This window comes from Encephalitozoon hellem, chromosome VI, assembly GCF_000277815.2.
Source record: "Encephalitozoon hellem ATCC 50504 chromosome VI, complete sequence".
In the NCBI taxonomy this organism is placed as follows: Eukaryota; Fungi; Microsporidia; family Unikaryonidae; genus Encephalitozoon; species Encephalitozoon hellem.
This window is the reverse complement of record NC_018473.1, coordinates 93,151-110,892: the sequence shown is the minus strand read 5'-3', so window position 1 is coordinate 110,892 and position 17,742 is coordinate 93,151. Positions and strand designations below refer to the sequence as shown.

Sequence of the window (17,742 nt, the reverse complement as noted above, 5' to 3'; positions counted from 1 at the left end):
TTATTGGGATCACCCAGGGATGGAGATTCAAGAATTTGAAAGACTGGAGAGTTTAACCGCGTCTCTTCTTTGGAGCTGCAGGACGTTCTCTTCCAAGGACTTTGTGGAGGTGTATGACATCATCTACAACCACTGTACAGAGGTGACGGCAACGTTTGAGACGAAGGGGGCGAAGGTGTATGAGTGTCTTGAGAGGGTTCTTTTGTCGCATGTGGACCGTTTGAGATGCTTTACGTCTCTCAAGACTCTTCACGGGCAGCTGGCTGAGTTTTCAAATGCCTTAGACCTCGTATCCAAGGCCTACTCGTACTTGGGAAGATACTTTATCAAGATCAGCATGGAGAGAAGGGACGGACACATTCAAGACATTCGAACACTGGGGCACAGTGTGTTCTATAGGAGATATATGGAGAGGATTATGGGCCAGGCAAGGGAGATAATCTTCTTTGAGATTGGGGTTTCGAGGAGTAGCAAGGACTACAACTTCCAGAGGCTTGGGGAGGCTGTGCGGCTCCTCAAGAGGATGCTATTCTACTGCGACGAGTCCTCTGTGTATGAGGATATTGTGCAGGGATATCTTGATGGATTCCACAGGTCGATGGACTTTAGCGGGGACATTAGCAAGGTTTTGAAAAGAGTGTACTTGGAGATATACATAGCCTCGAAGGTCTTTGAGCCTGACAACAACAGATTGTACAAGGAGATTGCATCCAGGGTGCGGGACAGGTTCGATGATGTCCTAAGGCTCCTTGGGTGGAAGATGGAGAGGTTTGAGAAGTTTAAGTTATATGTGAAGATTGTCCACTTTATGGAGCCTGAGTACATGGGAAGGGTTGGGGAGAAGTACAGGGAGATTATTCGGAAGAAGATACTTTGTGCTGGAGGTCTCGGGGACCTGACTCGGGAGTACCTCCGGATTTGCAAGCAGATGAAGGAGAATCTGATGGATGATGAGGAGATGGTTTTGTATCTAAACGAAGAGATAAGGAAGCACCTGCATATTTCTGGAAGACTCGGATTTGAGGACGAGGTCCACAGACATATTGACAGGGCTGTAAGAAAGGGAGAGGAGGTCTCTGGGGAAATGGAGGTTCTTGTTGTCTTTGCAAGCTTGATGTCGAACAAGGAGGTGGTTGCAGAAAGGATAACACAGGATGCACGGAAACGGATGCTAGGATGCAGCGGAGGGTTTGAAAGGGAAGGGATGTTGGTTTCGCTGATGGAAAAGCATTTTGGAGGGGCCATTAACAGGAGCATGAGCATCATGTATGAGAACCAGGTGAACTACGTAAGAAATGGATTCAATATAGCAGGGCAGAGTTCCGAGCTGATTACGGAGACAAGGTTTCTAACAAAGGGGTTCTATGAGCTGAATGCAAGCGGAGAGAATCTTCCGCAGCCTTTGAAAGATATATGGAGGATTGTGTCGCAGCCAAAGATGGTGAAGTACCCAAGGGGGGAGCTGGCATGCTGCCATAGCCTATCGCCAATGATATTTTCGATGAACGGGTTCAACTTCCGGATGGGGACTGACAAGCTGCTAATAATGCTATGGCTGAGTGTCGATAGAGAGACACCCGACCTGAAGAGATGTGTTGGGGGGTCTGGATTTGAGGGGAATCTCGAGTATCTTCTATCGCATGGGTTTATTGTATGCACGGATGGGATTATATCGCTCAACAGAATGTTTTCGCACAAGGAGTATGCCTACATAAGAAACAAGTACAGAGATAGAGTTTATCTTATGGACTCTGACCACAACCTGGCCTTTGAGGGGGCTGAGGAGGGCATGAAGGAGGCAGAGGAGATTGTGGATCTGTTTGAGATTGAGTTTTCAAAGGTCATGGCGAAGAAGGAGATTGAGGCAGTGGGGCCTCTTGGGGCGATTGTAGAGGCCAGAGTCATGCGGATGTTAAAAAGAAGAAAGAGGGTTGAGATATCTCGAATGATCAAAATGATTGGAGATGAATTTGGAGATGACGAGAAGAGTGTTATGGAGGCGATTTGCAGGCTGGATGAGAAGGATTACTGCAAGGTTTGCGGAGACTATCTTGAGTACATTCCCTGAGAAGAGACAGATGGGTGTAGTGAATAGAGATTAAATTTTTGTTTTTTTGGAAATCAACAAAGACCCTTGATGGCATATGACTATGAATATGATGAGTCTGGCCTTGCCTCGAGCTATCTGCTACTATCGATGCTGGTTCCTGTGGCCTTGTATATGACCTATGACCTGGTTGATAGTTCTCCCATCAGGAGGGTGCGATGTTCCTGTTCTGGATGCAAGAACAAGGATGTGAACAGAAAAACAAAGAGGAAGGTGTTTACGACGATTATATGGATTGTCATATCGTATTTGATCAGCAATATAAGGACCTTGAAGATTGAGTATAACAAAGGGTTTGATCCCTTGGAGGTGCTTGGGATTGATGAGGGGACGGGGGAGAAGGAGATTAAGAAGAGGCTTCGGAGGCTTCTGATGAAGTACAACCTCAGCAAGGCGCCTGAGGATCTTCGGAAGGAGTACGAGGAGAAGCAGAAGATTATCAACAAGGCGTATGGGCTTGTGAGCGACAAGAAGAGGTATGAGGCATGGCTGAACAGCGAATCGAAGACTGGGGAGATAGTTGCGATTCCCAAGATTGTTATTAAGAGGGGGATGTATGCGTTTGCCCTGTACTCCCTGCTTCTCGGAGTGTTTCTTCCAAGATGGGCTTACCGGAAATGGAGGGAGATCCGGGACCTTAACAGGGTTGGGGTGAACTTCCGGACTATGGAGATGTTCTACGAGAAGATTGATGCTGGGGTGAATCAGACGAAATGCCCTTCTGAGGCGGTGACGAAGCTGATTATGATTATGATGAGGTCTGTTGAGTTTAGTGAGTACAGGTGGAAGAGCGATGTTGAGGGCCTTCGAGGCAAGATTGAAAGCGGGTTTGCATTTCCGCTGAAAGACTGCGGGAAGGAGAGCAAGGGATACCTTGTGTTGATGGACCATCTTTTCCGAATTGGGCAAGCAGAAAGAAGTGATGTTGAGTATGTGCAAAGGGCTTCTCTGAGGTTGGTTGAGGGTATGAAAGCGATTGGAATAGCGAAGAGGTATGGCAATGTTGTGAAGAGCCTTGTGATTCTTGAGTCGATGATTATCCAGGCTGTGTTTGATATGAAGTACTCGATGCTTCAGATTCCCTTTGTAAGGTTTGAGGACATATTTATACAAGAGAATTGCAAGGAAAAGATATCTGCAGAGGGATACATAGGAACGGCACTTTCGGGGGAGAAGAGGGAGTCTGCACTGAATGTATGCAACAGCATTCCTCTTGTTAGGATAGCGGAGTTCAGTGCATCTGTGATTGAGACTGGGGTTGTTAAAGACGAGGAGGACGACGAGCCCTCTTCATCTGAGAATCTAGTCACCAAGAACGATTCTGAAGAGAAGGCGAAGAGTGCAAGAGAGCAAGCTGTATATGTTATTCCTGGGGGGAGCATTGCAACAATCAATGTTGTCCTTGATAGAGAATGCAAAGTTGATGGCTGTGGCAAGGGAGAGATGATAGTGCATGCACCCTTTATGAGGGAGTCGTTTTTTGTCAAGTGGATTGTGATGCTGACTGTAGACAATGTCATCTATGGAAAGATAAAGGTTATAGATGACTTTGAGAAGAGGACAAGCATCAGGTTCAGTGTGGATGTTGGAGAGGTTCGGAAGATGTGCGAATGTAAAGTGTTTGTGGGGTGTGGGGAGTACATGAATAGAAATGTGGAGAAGAGCATTGTGATCAAGGTTGAATAAATCCCTAGTGTTTTTGTTGTGGTGTATAGGTTGTTTGAGGCAAGGATATGTGGAGGGGATTGGAACCCTTAATTGATGGGCGAGAAATATAAACTATCGTCATTAGGAAGCGATGATAAGGTTCGAAGTGTTGCATTTACCAATGAATCTGAGATAACTATTGGAAGCGGCCTTGACGCCGATGTGAGGCTACAGCAGCCGTCGGTTGAGGAAAGGCATGTGGTTGTGTACTTTGACCAGATGAAGATCCGAGTGTTTGGAGGCAATGTGTTTCTGAACGAGGAGGCACTTGAGAAGGAGGCGATGTATGGGTTCCAGTTTGGGGAAGTGCTGAGGATAAACAAGTACAGGTTTGTGTTTTCTCTGACCGAACCTGGAGACTTTGTTGATGAGGACAAGATTATTAGAAGGCCGACGATGGAGTTGAGCTATCTGAACCAGGAAGGGGAGGGGAAGGATGCGGCTGGATGCAGGAAGAAGATAAAGATTTCGGATAGAGGGGAGGAGAGGAGTGATGCGGTTGTTTCGATTGCATTGAACAAGGTTACTGGGGTGAGTGTTTCACTGAGCAAAGAGGAGGCCGAGAATGTATGTTCTGTGAAGCAGGTGATTGAGGAGCAGAAGGAAGCACTTAAGAAGGAGATCAAGGAGTCGATTGAGATGTCTGTGGTTGACACGCCTGTCCTCCCGTCTCTGGGCCGGAAGAATTCTCGGGATCTTGGGGAGGTGATGATAAAGAAGGAGATTCTCGACAGCGCTGAGAAGGTTGTTGAGGAGAAGATGAGGGAGGAGCATGAGGCAATAGATGAGAGCCTTGATGAGCTGAAGCAGAATGTCAAGGACAACATCAAGGAGGAGCTGAAGGAGGATCTGAAGAGAGATTTTATGGAGGATGTGAAAGAAGACATCAGGGATGAGGTCAAGGAGGTCTTGCTATCGAGCGACATGAAGAACGCCATTGCCACCGATGTGATAAGCCGGATTGAGGGGGAGAAGCCTGATCCTGAGGAAGAGAAGGAGAAAGACGATAAAGTAAAAGAAGAGGAGGAGCCGAAGGAGAACGAAGGAGCAGATGAGAAGTCCGGAGGGCGAAGAAGAAGATCGAGTGCAATGAAGCTTCTACCGCAGGATGATGGAGAGGCGAGTGGAGTAAAGGCGCCTAGGAAGGCCTCTATTAGAGGTAAGAAGCGTGCACCGGCTGGGGAGACAAGCAAAAGAAGAAAAGGAGGGAAGAAGAGTGAGGAGAAAGCAAAGGATGGAGAGTCGAGGAAAGGCAGTAAGGATGAAGAATAAAGTTTTAATGGTTAGTCTTTTTATCCCTTATGGACAGGCTGTACAAGGATGTCAGCGAGGAGTTTTTATCGGGGCTCAGGAGGTACATCAACGATGAGATTTCGTATTCTGAGCTGAAAAGGCTTTCCACCAGAGAGGCTCTTGCATTTGATAGCCACAAATGGGACGAAATTATCGAGAAGAAATCTCTTGAGGCACTCGGGATGAAGAGAAGGATGTATGACGAAATCTTGCAGATTGAAGAGCGTGTCAAGACGATGGAGAAGCTGGAGAGAGGGGAGGAGTTTGATGCCGACCTTGAGGGATTGGTGTCACATTCCGGAGTTGTAGGGAGGAACAGATCGCATCCTCCGGGATATGAAAACACCAGCCTGTATCTTCCGCCGTTTCCTTCTTTACCCATGGTAAGCTTTCTGAATGACTCTGAGGGCGAAAGTTCTGCAGAAAGCCAGGGCCTGTAGCTTGGAGAACCGTGCACTGCTCCTGCTTTACCTTGTGAGAACGAATGCCCTTAATGAAACTGGCAGTCAGCTGTGCAATGAATCAAAATAGAAGCATGCAGACACACGATCTATTTATGAAGAAGGGAATCCCGATCAAGTCTTTTGGCACAAACCCTGTCATAAAGCTCCCAGGAGAAACTGTGGAGAGGCCGAATGTGTACAGCTTTGACAACACATACCAGCAAATCTACGACGATCTGTGCATGAAGAACGAAGATTATTATAGAGAGTCTGGGATTCTTTACTTGCTAGAGAGGAATATGAGGGTGAAGGAGAAGCCGGAGAACTTCTTCCAGAGAGACGAAGACTTCGATCTAGTGATAACTTGCGAGGAAAGAGTGTTTACCAGCATATTTGAGCATTATGTCGACAGTCCTTCTTGCACAAGGTTTTTCTTCATGGTGAATTTTGACATCAAGGATACGCCATCGGATGCAATCACTGGGGCCCAGGAGATACTTGAGTTTGTGGAGGATGTTCTTTCTCTGGAGGAAGAGGGGCTGGAGTATGCCGTGGATGCTGCACTGAGGAGATACTTTGAGAGAAAAGGAGCCATGCTTCTGTTTACTGTTGTGAATTTATAGACCTAGTAATAAAGCTCCGCCATTTATTGATATTTTTCTTGGAGTATATAGATATGCATCGGCTTGATTCTATTGAAACAGAGTACCCCTATGAGTGAGGGGAAAAGGTATTGCAAAATCTGTCACATGGGAGATGTAGGGGGAGATGATTTATGCAACCCGTGCAGGTGCTCTGGAACGATAAAATACATTCATCGCGAGTGTTTGATGTCGTGGATTGAGTGCTCCAAAATCAAAAGATGTGACATATGCCACTATGAGTATAGATTCAGAGATATTTACAAGCCGGACACGCCCCAAATGCTTCCTTTGTCTATACTTATCAAGGGGATATGTGGCATGGGGTGGAAGGTGGCAATTGCTCTTACGTGGTGCATTCTGCAGATGATCAGGTGGCTGGGTGTTTTTTATTTCAATGGATACCTCTTTATGACGTCGGTAGGACTTTATGATTTCAGTTCCAGGCCTGACTTAAAAGGCAGTATGCTACTGATAGCAGTTGGGATTCCATTGGCTTGGCTAGCACAGATAAACCGATGCCTGTTTAACCAGATCAAAGAGAGATTTGGGGGTGCCACAAGAAGAAGGAGGATGGTAAATCCAAGTACAATACTTGAATCCCTGAATAGAGAGCTTTTACAGGATGAGGAGTCTACCCGAACATCTAGGAGGGTGCTTGCTCACGAATTGGATGACAATCTACCTCCAGGCTCCCGTGCTGTTACTTCTGAAGGAACTAGTGAAACTGCCGATACCCGAAGGGAGCGAGCTAGGAGGCAGAATGATCCCATGAGAGACTTCCAGTTCAAACCAATTATATCTGGAGCTGTTGAGATGACGCTTCCGGTATCATTTATATCTGTGATCTATGGGGTTGGGAGACTTGTTTATATCCCTGGTGTTCCTGGGGCCTTTGGGCAGTTTCTTTCTGACATGGGGCTGAAAGGGCTGTATTCCAGGCTGGTTGGGTTTGGGATTGTCTTTTGGATGGCTATGGAATGTGCCGGGCATATATGGAGAAGATGTAGAGCTAGTAGAATGAAGTATGTGCATGTCTTTATGAAGATATATCTTATAATCATGATGAATATATTCTTCATGAATCTAACGTTTGGACTAGTCCTTCACTATGTATTTGGAAGGATACTGAATAGAGGAATGCATGTCTTAGACCTCAACGACGAGTATGGGCCCATTCTAAAGGCATTCATGTCTCTGGTATTCCACATGTCAATTGGATACACCTTCAGCATTGTAATAAGAAACATGTTCCTCAGATTCAAGAGGTGCTTCCGGCCGGGTGTTTTCCACTTTGTACCTGATGACGACGACTCCCGGATGGACGAGCTATACGAGGCTTCGAAGGTGGGGGTTCTTCGGATACTTTTTCGTGCTGCAATGTACTTAACGTTCTTCACCCTGTTCTACGGAGTGGGGCTCACAACGATCAGACTGGCCTGTGGGGAGGTAGGTGTGAAGTTTTCCATAAAAAGCTTTCTAAAGCTAGCACTCAGCTACAAAACCTTTACAATGGTCCTGTACTCGAACAAGATACTCTGCGACTATGTGGTGAAAGGACTCGACAAGGTTGTAAGGCTGGAGGCCAGGCTACTTGGGATGGAAAACTTTCTTTACAATACACGAATAAGACGGTACAACAAGCAGATGCTGAGATGGTGTGCTAATAGGAACAAGATCTTCAAGAGGCAGCATGTCAAGGCAAGGGAAAGAAGAAGGCCGACAGAAAGAGAGATTCACAAGTACTTCAACACGCAGATTTCTTCTGACTTTGCAATCTTCTACATCCCAAGGCTGTTTGTTCTCAGGTGCGGCCTGATAGGGCTGTCTGTTGTTTTGTCCTTGTATTGCCTTTATGCCGGATATGCCTTTATTGCCAGCTGTATTGTTAGAAGAATCAACATGGCAAGATATGTAAGGGACTCTGAAGACATACTATTCTATCTTGTATTGTCTAGTCTCTTTCGCTTGTCATGGATAATGATCCATGTGGTGGTTAGCAGTGTAAGAGGAGAGAAAGATACTCTACAAACGGTTGGGGATCTATGCAAGCATGGGATTGTGAACGTGTACATAAACACGGTCTATCCCCTGTTTGGGAGCCTGATGGTTATTATGCTGTCCAGCGATGGGATTGGTGTCAACGGAGTACGCCCCCTAAGGCTGTTTCTGTTTTTCTTCAGTTCTACCTCGATTGTGGAGACGATTTTGAGTTCGTCTCCTGAGCACTACACCTTTCGAGCGCTTGTCAGGGAGCTGTGCAAAATCAATGCATTTATTTCTGTTGTGTTTGGGATATGGTATATATACAATGCAGTGACCTTACTGCTCGGGCTGGACAACATGGAGTTTATTATCCTGAGTGTTGCTGCCGGATATATAATTTTTGTATCGAAGAAGATTGGGCAGTGTATCCAGAGTGAAAAGGGCTTCTACAAAAAGCTTCTGGATGAAAACTACTTGATTGAAAGAAGGATTGTGAATATTGATGAGGAGTGATATGTTAATAAAGCGGAGCCTTGACTATTTATTTTTTTGAACCGCGGTGCCGAAGGGATGGGAAAGGAAAGCAGGGAAAGGGCGATTGAGGCCAGACTGAGCCGGCCCAAGGAAGATCCAATGGGCAAGAGTCCTGACTTGAAGGAGGAAGTGAATTCGATAAAGATAAAGGTCTATGTTGGCGAGGATGGAAGAGTTGTTCTAAAACCGTCCAACAAGAGACTTTCTACTGAGCTGAGCAAGCTGGAGGAAAGCATGTATGACATCAAAAGCAACGAGTGGAGGATAAGCGTGAGGGACTACATATCTGTGAGAGGAGAGCTGAGGAGGAACAAGCTTGTGTTTGACGAGATTCCAAAGGGGACGCTAAGGATTGCAGGGAAGGAGATGGATGAGGAGGAGTTTGAGCTTGCTGGGGACATATATGACATGCTGCTTCCGTTCCAGAGGGAGGGTGTGCGGTATGCGTTGAGTAGGAGAGGAAGGATAATCATTGCAGACGATATGGGGTTAGGAAAGACCATCCAGGCGCTTGCTGTCTCGTATTACTACAGGTCTGAGTGGCCTCTGCTGATCATTGCGCCTGCATCTCTGCTTGATGACTGGGCCGATGCATGCAAAAGATTTCTAGGGGAAGAAGCTATGGTGATGAGAAGAAAGGGGGACTTTGGACAAACGATCGGGGTTGTGAGTTACGAGGTGGCCTCCAGCAATGTGTCTGGATTGCTTGAACACAAGGCGGGCGTAGTCATTGTTGATGAGTGCCATTACCTCAAAAGCCTGAACACTAAAAGAACAAAGGCAATAGTCCCACTACTCCAGAAGGTTCCCAGAGCCATTCTGCTTTCTGGAACACCTGCAGTGAGCAGGCCGCTTGAGCTGTATCCCATAATAGCATCTATCGACAGAACGATATTTCCGCGCTTTGCAGAGTATGGGGCTAGGTATTGCAACGGAAGGAAGGTAGGCTTGTGGTATGACTACAAGGGATGCAGCAATGCAGAGGAGCTCCACTATGTCCTGAAGAAGTGTCTCATGATCAGGAGAACAAAGGATGAGGTCTTAAGCCAGCTACCCCCGAAGTTCAGGAGACAGGTTATTTTGCAGTGTGAAGGAAAGCAAAGCGATCCTAGAAAAGAAGTTGTGGGAGAAAGCGTCGATGCAAATGTTGTTGTACAGTACAAGGAGGCTGTAAAACTGAAGATGGGGCCTGTGAAGCAATACCTGGCAACGATGCTGGAGAAGAGCATGAAATTTGTGGTTTTCTGCCACCACTCTGAGATGATGGATGGGATTGAGGAGTTTTTTGTAGAAAGGAGGGTTCCAATGATCAGGATTGACGGGTCTGTGCCCAGCGGAAACAGACATCCTCTGGTCAGAGACTTCCAAGAAAACGACGAGATAAGGGTTGCACTACTGAGCATAACGGCATGCAGCACGGGGCTTACACTCACTGCGGGGAGGGCTGTAGTGTTTGCAGAGCTGTACTGGAATCCCGGTGTTCTTCTTCAGGCGGAGGACAGGATACACAGGATAGGGCAGAAAGGCAGTGTCGACATTATATACCTGGTTGCAAGAGGGACTATTGACGAGTATGTATGGCCCAAGCTTCTGTCGAAGCTGAATGTTCTTGAGTCTCTGGGAATAGGAAGTAACCAATTGAAGAATGTGGGAGTATCCTCCCAATCCAGTGGGCAGAAAACCCTATACCAGCTCAACATCAAAAAGTGTAACTGACTTTATTCTTGAAGAAGAATGAGTGATGAGGATTGGAGCAGGGATCCCCTAACCCATGGCCTTCGAAGCACAGAGCTCTCTGAAGGAGGAGCTAGAAATACTAAGGCTGGTTATTTATAAGTCAAAGAACGGGCATCGAGGGTCAAAGCTGTTTAGGAAGCTTGTTCACTTGAAGAGGCTTTCCCAGTCCTTTCTGCTCAATAGGGTGAAGAGCAAAAGGGAAGAAATCCGCAGAGTGAGCGAGGAGTTGTATGTCCTGGCAACATCAAACATTCCGGAGGGACATCTCATCAGCTACACACTTATTGTTTTGGGTCTGTGCTCTAGGATTCACTATTTGGTGGGCGGCATTGAATGCATTGAAGATACCGATGATATTGATGAAATGTTTGCAGAGATTGAGTAGTTTATGTTTTTTATTAAAATTCCAACCGTTTAGACTGTCTCTTCTACTTTTGGTGTCACTATTTTTGGCTTCACTTTGTCGCTTTGCCACCATTTGCGAATGTGTGGAGATGACACTATGGCAATTCCAAGAACAAGAATGAGTAGGCTCAAAACATTAAACATAGCAAAGTCCTCGTGGGAGACCGGCTCTGAGATGCTCCCTGGAGAAAGAAGGTTTTGGATGAGGGGGACAACGAGTCCCACGACTATGCATCCCCACTTGGCTGCATCTGGTATCCCGGTGTGCTTACTAAGAGGAGGAAAGAAGGTTGCAAGCTTTAGAATTAGAACAAGGGAGGAGAATATGATGAGGTAGTCGACGTAGTTGCCCTTTGGAAGGTGCTTGAAGTCTAGGAGCCCGGAAGAGACGACCATTCCCAGCAACGACGCCATAGACACAATGGTGGCATGGTCCTCTATCTTCAGATCACTCAGCTTATCAGACTTAGTAAAGAGCAGTCCGGCGCCAATAATAAAGGACAGTAGATACATAACCATCAAAAGAATCTTAATTCTGTTCATCTTTCTTGCACCATGATCACCTGTAAATCTGCGTAGTTGGTAAAGAACCTTGAGGACTGAAACCAAGAGGACGGCAGAAGTTGCAAATTTTGAAATGTCTACAATGCGGTCGTTTGGGTTTCCAGAAGTCAGATGATGATACCCTATCTGTGCAGCTGCAACAAGAAGGTTGAAGGCGCTTATAGCCAGGTCAAAAGAAATCCTGGATCTATTTTTTTTCTCCGGGTTACTGTTCTCTTCCATTCCCGAATTCATCTTTTCCATATTTATGTTTTCTTCTCCTTTCTGTCTCCTTGATGGCTCAACAGGACTTTAGCTTTTCCAATAATCCATATATGGAATCAATCTTTTTATGTCCAACCCAAGGAAGCAAGGTGATGGGAGTGTGAAGAGGTGACAAGAGAAAGATTTTGAGCCCCTGTATGGAGACGCAGCTTTCTAAGATTTGTTTAAGCGGGATAACTGAAATAAGAGACCTGGATGGAAGCCTTGACGGGAAGTGTGTGAGGGTACGGGGGTTTGCTCTCAAGGTTTCGTGCACAGGAAAGTATGTATTTATAGTCCTGCGAGACAACGGATGTACGATTCAATGCATGTGTGAAAAGCCCATTGATGGAAAGGGAGATGTAACACCGCAGGAATTCAACTTGCTTAAGAAGGTGACGCACGAGTCCTTTATTGAGGTAAGGGGGAGGGTGATTCGGCAGGAGACGGAGATATCTGGATGCACCAAGAAGGACATAGAAGTCCGCATTCTCGGGTTCGATATTCTGAGTGCTGCCGACAAGAACCTGCCGTTCATAATGAAGGATGCCTCTGCAACGATTGAGGAGAGAGAAAAAAATCCAACGCTTCAGAATGTTGCATACCACATCAGGCTCGACAACAGGGCAATGGATCTTCGGACTCCGCAGGCGAGGGCTACCTTCCGTGTGATAGACGGGGTGATGTTTTTCTTCCGAGACTATCTCAGGAGGAATGGGTTTGTGGAGATAAAGACATCGAAGCTGATTGAGAGCTCCAGCGAGGGAGGAGCCAATCTCTTCAGTGTAGACTACTTTAAGAGAAAGGCGTTTATGGCGCAGAGTCCCCAGCTGTATAAGCAGATGGCGATTGTGGGAGGGCTGAAGAGAGTGTGTGAGATAGGGCATGTCTATCGCGCAGAAGAGTCTAACATCAACAGGTATCTTAGCGAGTTTGTGGGGCTTGATATGGAGATGGAGATATCGACGGACTACAACGATGTGATTACATTCATCCACTCGATGCTTGTAAGCATTTTCGATGGCCTGAAGAAGGAGTACAAGGATGAGCTGGAGACGATCAGGACTTTCCACTGTTTCGAGGACATTAAGTACAACACCCAGCCAGTTGTCCTGACGCACAGGGAATGTGTGGATCTTCTTTTGAAGGAGGGAGTTGAGATGGGGTATGAGGACGATTTCAATAGTGAAAACGAGAAGAAGCTAGGATCTATAGTGAAGAGGATGCATGGTGTTGACATCTTTGTGATAAAGGACTATCCTGTATGCACGAGGCCTTTCTATACATACAGAGATGAGGAAAGGGGAGTGACAAGGTCGTATGACTTTATTCTCCGGGGAGAAGAGATCCTGTCTGGTGCACAAAGAGTCAATGTTTACAAGGATCTGGTCAGATATGTTGAGGAGCGCGGGATAACTCCGTCCTCTCTTGGAGGATACCTGGAGTCGTTTAAGTATGGCGCTCCTCCGCACGGGGGATGTGGGATTGGACTTGAGAGGCTAATGAAGGCATACTTTGGAATGGGGGATATAAGGTGCTTTTCGCTGTTTCCTAGAGATCCCAACAGACTCTATCCTTAAATAAAAGTACCCATGGCTATTCTTTTTAGTTTTCGTACATTGCAGAGAAGCCTTTTAAGAATGGTTTGCAAAGGCCTCACGAATGGAAAAGATAAGATACCACCTAGTCGAGAGGTATTCTGAAGAGGGCCTGACCTTTCTTATCTTTTACCTCAGGAACATGAGTCCAATAGAAACGGTGTACTTCTTCTGTACTGCATTGAAGGTACTGGATAGAGACAGTGCTGTGGCACTCCTTGCATACCTCAGGCATGCACATAGCAAGGGGATGGCGTGTCCGAGGTATGCACAGAGGTCTGTCAACTACCATGTGCACATGCTGAACAAAAGAATAGCAAAAAAGATTCCGAGCATTCTTGGGCGCTTTGCTTCTGAGATGAAGCTCTTTGACTTTACGGAGGTGCGGGGAAGGAAAGTGGGAGAAGAGGTAAAGAGGGAGCTTGATCCCTTCAGCCTTCTTATCGACCTTGTTTTTGAGACGCTTGTCAAAAGCAGCAACATTGAGATTGAGAACACCATCCAGACATACTTCCATGAGAAGCAGGAGGAGGAGCGTCCAGGCCCTGTTACCGAAGCCTTTAATCTGCTTGGAAGGATCAAGGAGGCGGGTGCAATAGACGTAGGGATTTCGAGGATTGTGAGGATGCTTGATCCCCGAGACTCGTTGGATGCACTAGTGTTTATGAGCAAGAACGAGAGGTACAGCCATTCATTCTTTATGTATGCATACCTGTTGAACCGGGATGTTTACGACGCCATGGTCGACCTGATTCTTGAGAGCAGGCAGTACTTCAGGGTTGACATTGTTAAGCATCTTGTTTCGCTCGACATAGAGAAGGTTCTGGAGAAGATAACAGATGAGACTGTGGAGATATTGGGCCATATGGTCAAGGAAAGGAGGGCACATGTTAAGGAGATTGTGGAGATGATTTCCGAGGGAAGAGTGAATGTCTCTAGAGAAAATGTTCTGGAAGTTTTCAAGGAGAACTACGAGACTCTTGGCGAATATGCATCCTACTTTAAGCTGAGCGACCAGGAACTGATCGAGGTTTCGAAATCGAATGACGATGCCCTGCCTCTTGCATTGGACGCTGTTGACACGCAAGAGAGCATGAACAGCTTTGTCGATCTATTGAAAGAAAAGGAGGACAGCGCTGTGATCAACCTCATCAAGTCTATGGGAGAAGACCAAAGAAAGGAGGCCCTCATACAGACGATCCTTAGGAGGAGGGTTGTCAAGGGCCAGCTCAGAGTCTACCTACTGGACAACTACTCGGACGATGACCGATTTATATATGATTTTCTACCGTATTTGGAGAAGTCCGATGTATACAAATACATTCCCGACTATGTTGTTGACGCCGAGTCATTGAATACGTTTCTGAAGGTTATAGAATGTTCCGAGCTTCTGATTTTTGCACACAAGATTCCGGACGTCTCGAAGGCCATACGGATTCTCGATCTCTGCTTCAAATCGCCAAGATTCAGCGAGAGCGACTTTCTGTTTACGCTAACCACCCTGGAGAAGGAGCTGCCTCTCCTGATTGTTCGGACGTTGATCCAAACCCTGCTGAAGTTTCCAAACCTGAAGAACTTTGTTGTCTCATTTCTGTCGAGGTTGGCCAGAAGGAACATATGGAAGCAGGAGGAGATGGTGGAGGGTGTTGTAAGGTGCTTTGAGATAGTTGGGCCTGCAGCGGTTGACATTGTTATGTATCTGGACCCTGATGCGATGTCTAAGGCTCTAGGGAAGAGCAAGGGGCTTAGAAGTCTGTGCCGTGAGTATTTGAGGAAGGAGGCGTCTGGAAAGCGCCACGACTCTGCACTGAGGTCTGTGCTGAGCAAGTTTGGTAATAAATAATTGTCATAAAATATTTTTTGGTTCCTTACCCCCGAAGAGTGATGATATTTGCCGCCCCAGACTGAGAGCTGATGACAAAGCAAGATCTGACTTCGCAACCTGATGTAGCTCCACACCTCCACGTGGTGTCAGGTGGAAGGGCCCTTTGTGCCACTAAGATGGAGCATGCCTGCTAGTTATAAATAAACCCTTTGCCTCTTTATCTGTTTATTGGTATACTTAAAAGAGTCCTAGCAGCTTTTTTGAACCCTTCAGGATTACTTGGTTATCCAGGTGCTTCCCGTAAAACCTTGATCCAAGAACAGTGAATGAGAACGAGTAGCTGTCCACCGGATGCGTCCTTTCGATGTCGAGCCCGTCTAGAAGGACGTAGTCCTTGAGTTCTTGGAATCCCTTCTCAAACTCCTCCTTTGAACATCTGTGTGGAATCATCAGGCTTCTGATCCCTAGGTAGATTCCATATGTGGACTTTCCTATTGTCAGACTGAACTTCGAGTTGACGACCGAGAGGTTTATTGTGAAGAGGGAAAACGTCCCTTCCCCATCAACCTTGGTGCTGTTGAGTCTGCCCTTGCACTTGTAATAAATAACTAGTGGGCTTTCCAGTATGTCAACCTGAAGGACAACCTTTCCATCGGAGACGCTAAGAATCCCCTTTAATCCGTTTGTGTCTATCAGTCTCGTCGATTCCTCTTCTCCCACCTTTTTTCCGCTTATTTTACCACTACTCTCTGCAAACCTCAGCCAGACATTTTCATCGTCATGCTTGCTCAGGAACAGGGCTGGATGGTGTGTGTAACTAGGGGGAAGTGTGCTGCTCTCTTCAGCCGTGCTCGAATGGCTATCAACACTCCCCGAACACTTTTCAGAGGAGAGGCTTCTTTCAGGTACGGGCCTCTCTCCACCAGGAAACTCCTCGGAGATCTTTTCAGAATCGTTGGCAATAAGCCTATTCTCCTCGAGCCCGTAATACGGCTTTACATCGAGTATCGAGCTGGACTTTTCCCTAGGCTTTACAGAAGCAGCTCTGTTCGAGTCAGGACTGCCAAGGTCTCTTCTCTTGATGTCACAGAATGTTTTAAATACTCCGACCCCCCGTGCCTTTAGCTCGCTGATCACCATCCTAACTCTATCCCTCGAGCCCTTCTGCAGCATGCGCAGATATACCAGGGTTTCTTCCAAGTCTAGCACCCCTCTTCTGTGAAGATTGAGATAAAATCTAATGACCTCGTTCGTGAGGGAGGGAATGCTCAAGTTCTGGATATTCACGACCCCGGGAGGAACCTCGAGGACATATCTTCCGCAAAGATAAATGTACTTCTGCCTTTCCTGTACCTCCCCCACACCCATTAAAAATGTTCTTATCAGCTCCTCCCACCTTTCAGAAACTTGGTCCGCCTCGTAAAGCACTCGAATCATCTCATCAGCCCTGTGGATGCACCTGAACGGCTCTTCTATCAGATAATCTGCATCAAGCGACTCCTTCAGAATCACGCCAAGAAGCTCTTCATCTCTGCATTGGTTTTCTATTTCCCTCACGGAAATGGCATCTAGCCTCTTGAATAGTAGCCTAAGCTTCTTTATCTTATTGTACTTCTTATCGCTGTGATAGATTGCAAAGCAGGAATTGTCATAGCTTACGTCTTTGAGGAGAGACTCAGCATAGTCAAGCATAAGATACAGCTCCTCATCATCACATGAAAAAAACCCCTTCAGATGATCAAACACCGTCTGCTTGTAAGAGGGATCAATCGAAATAACCAGGGAGGATGCTAGATAGAATATTCGAGGATTGCTTGCAGCCAGTAGGCTGGCCAATGGAGATGGATCAGAAAAATCCTCTGCCCTGTTCCTCATTACTTCCAAAAGACTTCCAAGAACTTCCATGCTCCCAAGCTCCATGCTTCTTCTGAGAAGCTTATGGATGTCCTCTGTAAACAAGATCCGAGTCTCCTCCTCAATGACTCGGACACTGTTCAGCGCAGATGCACACACCCCAGGATCCTCGTCAAACACCAGATCCTTCAGTAGGTCGCAGAGACCAGAGCCATAGAACAGCTCTGAATCTCTTCGGAAGTAGTTCCGTAATGCATCGGCCACCTTCCTTCGTGTTTCAGGCAATGGGCTTCTCCCATGCTCCTTGAGAGGATTGACATAGTTTTTTATCACAACGCCGTCTCCCAGAAGCCCACTATCCTGGATTGCACAGTGCCTCATCTCGCAGTTTTCGTCTCCAAAGTCCTTCAGCATCGTGTTGATGCATATTAGTTGCTTGGCAGGCCATTCCTGTATGTATCTTACAAGGTATAAGTTCAGCATTCTCTTGAGATCAGGATCCCTCGTGTCTATTGCCCTTATGACGCTGTTGCAGAGCTTCGAAAGATCCTCTCCACACTGCATCCTGCATATCAAGCTTTTTGCTGCCTGCACCTGCTTCTTGAGGTCCGGCGATGAAATATACTTCACAATCGATGCTTTGTCCTGAGGATCAACCATAAAGGAGTCGTCTTCAAAGAGCCTTCTTATCCCATCCATCCCAAACGCATCCTTGATTCCCATTGTTTGTTTACCTTCATGCCTCAATTATCACTCTTGTGAAACTTCACAGCATTCCAAAAAGACCCAAAGCTTTATTAATAGT

At 46.4% G+C, this 17,742-nt stretch overlaps 12 protein-coding genes and 1 non-coding gene across 13 annotated transcripts; 11 read left to right on the top strand and 2 right to left on the bottom strand.

Moving 5' to 3' along the window:
* Nucleotides 1–19: 19 nt before the first annotated feature.
* EHEL_060820 (uncharacterized protein) lies at nt 20–2,068 on the top strand (the record flags this gene model as incomplete). Its single annotated transcript, XM_003887386.1, has 1 exon — nt 20–2,068. One exon carries the CDS (start codon nt 20–22, stop codon nt 2,066–2,068), a length of 2,049 nt encoding a protein of 682 aa, XP_003887435.1.
* A 69-nt stretch (nt 2,069–2,137) lies between these two features.
* On the top strand, nt 2,138–3,793 carry EHEL_060810 (preprotein translocase subunit Sec63; the record flags this gene model as incomplete). Its single annotated transcript, XM_003887385.1, has 1 exon — nt 2,138–3,793. The coding sequence occupies one exon, from the start codon at nt 2,138–2,140 to the stop codon at nt 3,791–3,793; it is 1,656 nt and encodes a 551-aa protein (XP_003887434.1).
* Nucleotides 3,794–3,868: 75 nt separating this feature from the next.
* EHEL_060800 (uncharacterized protein) lies at nt 3,869–5,086 on the top strand (the record flags this gene model as incomplete). The annotated part of the gene is made up of 1 exon (XM_003887384.1): nt 3,869–5,086. The coding sequence occupies one exon, from the start codon at nt 3,869–3,871 to the stop codon at nt 5,084–5,086; it is 1,218 nt and encodes a 405-aa protein (XP_003887433.1).
* Nucleotides 5,087–5,115: 29 nt separating this feature from the next.
* On the top strand, nt 5,116–5,547 carry EHEL_060790 (uncharacterized protein; the record flags this gene model as incomplete). Its single annotated transcript, XM_003887383.1, has 1 exon — nt 5,116–5,547. One exon carries the CDS (start codon nt 5,116–5,118, stop codon nt 5,545–5,547), a length of 432 nt encoding a protein of 143 aa, XP_003887432.1.
* A 53-nt stretch (nt 5,548–5,600) lies between these two features.
* Nucleotides 5,601–6,173, top strand: EHEL_060780 (Ssu72-like RNA polymerase II-interacting protein; the record flags this gene model as incomplete). Its single annotated transcript, XM_003887382.1, has 1 exon — nt 5,601–6,173. One exon carries the CDS (start codon nt 5,601–5,603, stop codon nt 6,171–6,173), a length of 573 nt encoding a protein of 190 aa, XP_003887431.1.
* A 90-nt stretch (nt 6,174–6,263) lies between these two features.
* On the top strand, nt 6,264–8,690 carry EHEL_060770 (mRNA turnover and stability protein; the record flags this gene model as incomplete). Its single annotated transcript, XM_003887381.1, has 1 exon — nt 6,264–8,690. The coding sequence occupies one exon, from the start codon at nt 6,264–6,266 to the stop codon at nt 8,688–8,690; it is 2,427 nt and encodes an 808-aa protein (XP_003887430.1).
* A 57-nt stretch (nt 8,691–8,747) lies between these two features.
* Nucleotides 8,748–10,427, top strand: EHEL_060760 (Snf2/Rad54-like helicase; the record flags this gene model as incomplete). The annotated part of the gene is made up of 1 exon (XM_003887380.1): nt 8,748–10,427. The coding sequence occupies one exon, from the start codon at nt 8,748–8,750 to the stop codon at nt 10,425–10,427; it is 1,680 nt and encodes a 559-aa protein (XP_003887429.1).
* Nucleotides 10,428–10,482: 55 nt separating this feature from the next.
* On the top strand, nt 10,483–10,833 carry EHEL_060750 (uncharacterized protein; the record flags this gene model as incomplete). The annotated part of the gene is made up of 1 exon (XM_003887379.1): nt 10,483–10,833. One exon carries the CDS (start codon nt 10,483–10,485, stop codon nt 10,831–10,833), a length of 351 nt encoding a protein of 116 aa, XP_003887428.1.
* A 29-nt stretch (nt 10,834–10,862) lies between these two features.
* EHEL_060740 (uncharacterized protein) lies at nt 10,863–11,639 on the bottom strand (the record flags this gene model as incomplete). The annotated part of the gene is made up of 1 exon (XM_003887378.1): nt 10,863–11,639. The coding sequence occupies one exon, from the start codon at nt 11,637–11,639 to the stop codon at nt 10,863–10,865; it is 777 nt and encodes a 258-aa protein (XP_003887427.1).
* Nucleotides 11,640–11,818: 179 nt separating this feature from the next.
* EHEL_060730 (aspartyl-tRNA synthetase) lies at nt 11,819–13,240 on the top strand (the record flags this gene model as incomplete). Its single annotated transcript, XM_003887377.1, has 1 exon — nt 11,819–13,240. The coding sequence occupies one exon, from the start codon at nt 11,819–11,821 to the stop codon at nt 13,238–13,240; it is 1,422 nt and encodes a 473-aa protein (XP_003887426.1).
* Nucleotides 13,241–13,322: 82 nt separating this feature from the next.
* Nucleotides 13,323–15,101, top strand: EHEL_060720 (symplekin domain-containing protein; the record flags this gene model as incomplete). Its single annotated transcript, XM_003887376.1, has 1 exon — nt 13,323–15,101. One exon carries the CDS (start codon nt 13,323–13,325, stop codon nt 15,099–15,101), a length of 1,779 nt encoding a protein of 592 aa, XP_003887425.1.
* A 32-nt stretch (nt 15,102–15,133) lies between these two features.
* Nucleotides 15,134–15,197, top strand: EHEL_060715. The gene has a single exon (XR_009467980.1). It is a non-coding gene; the product is annotated as a small nucleolar RNA SNORD31 (small nucleolar RNA).
* A 123-nt stretch (nt 15,198–15,320) lies between these two features.
* On the bottom strand, nt 15,321–17,660 carry EHEL_060710 (vesicle coat complex subunit; the record flags this gene model as incomplete). The annotated part of the gene is made up of 1 exon (XM_003887375.1): nt 15,321–17,660. The coding sequence occupies one exon, from the start codon at nt 17,658–17,660 to the stop codon at nt 15,321–15,323; it is 2,340 nt and encodes a 779-aa protein (XP_003887424.1).
* Between the last annotated feature and the right edge of the window lie 82 nt (nt 17,661–17,742).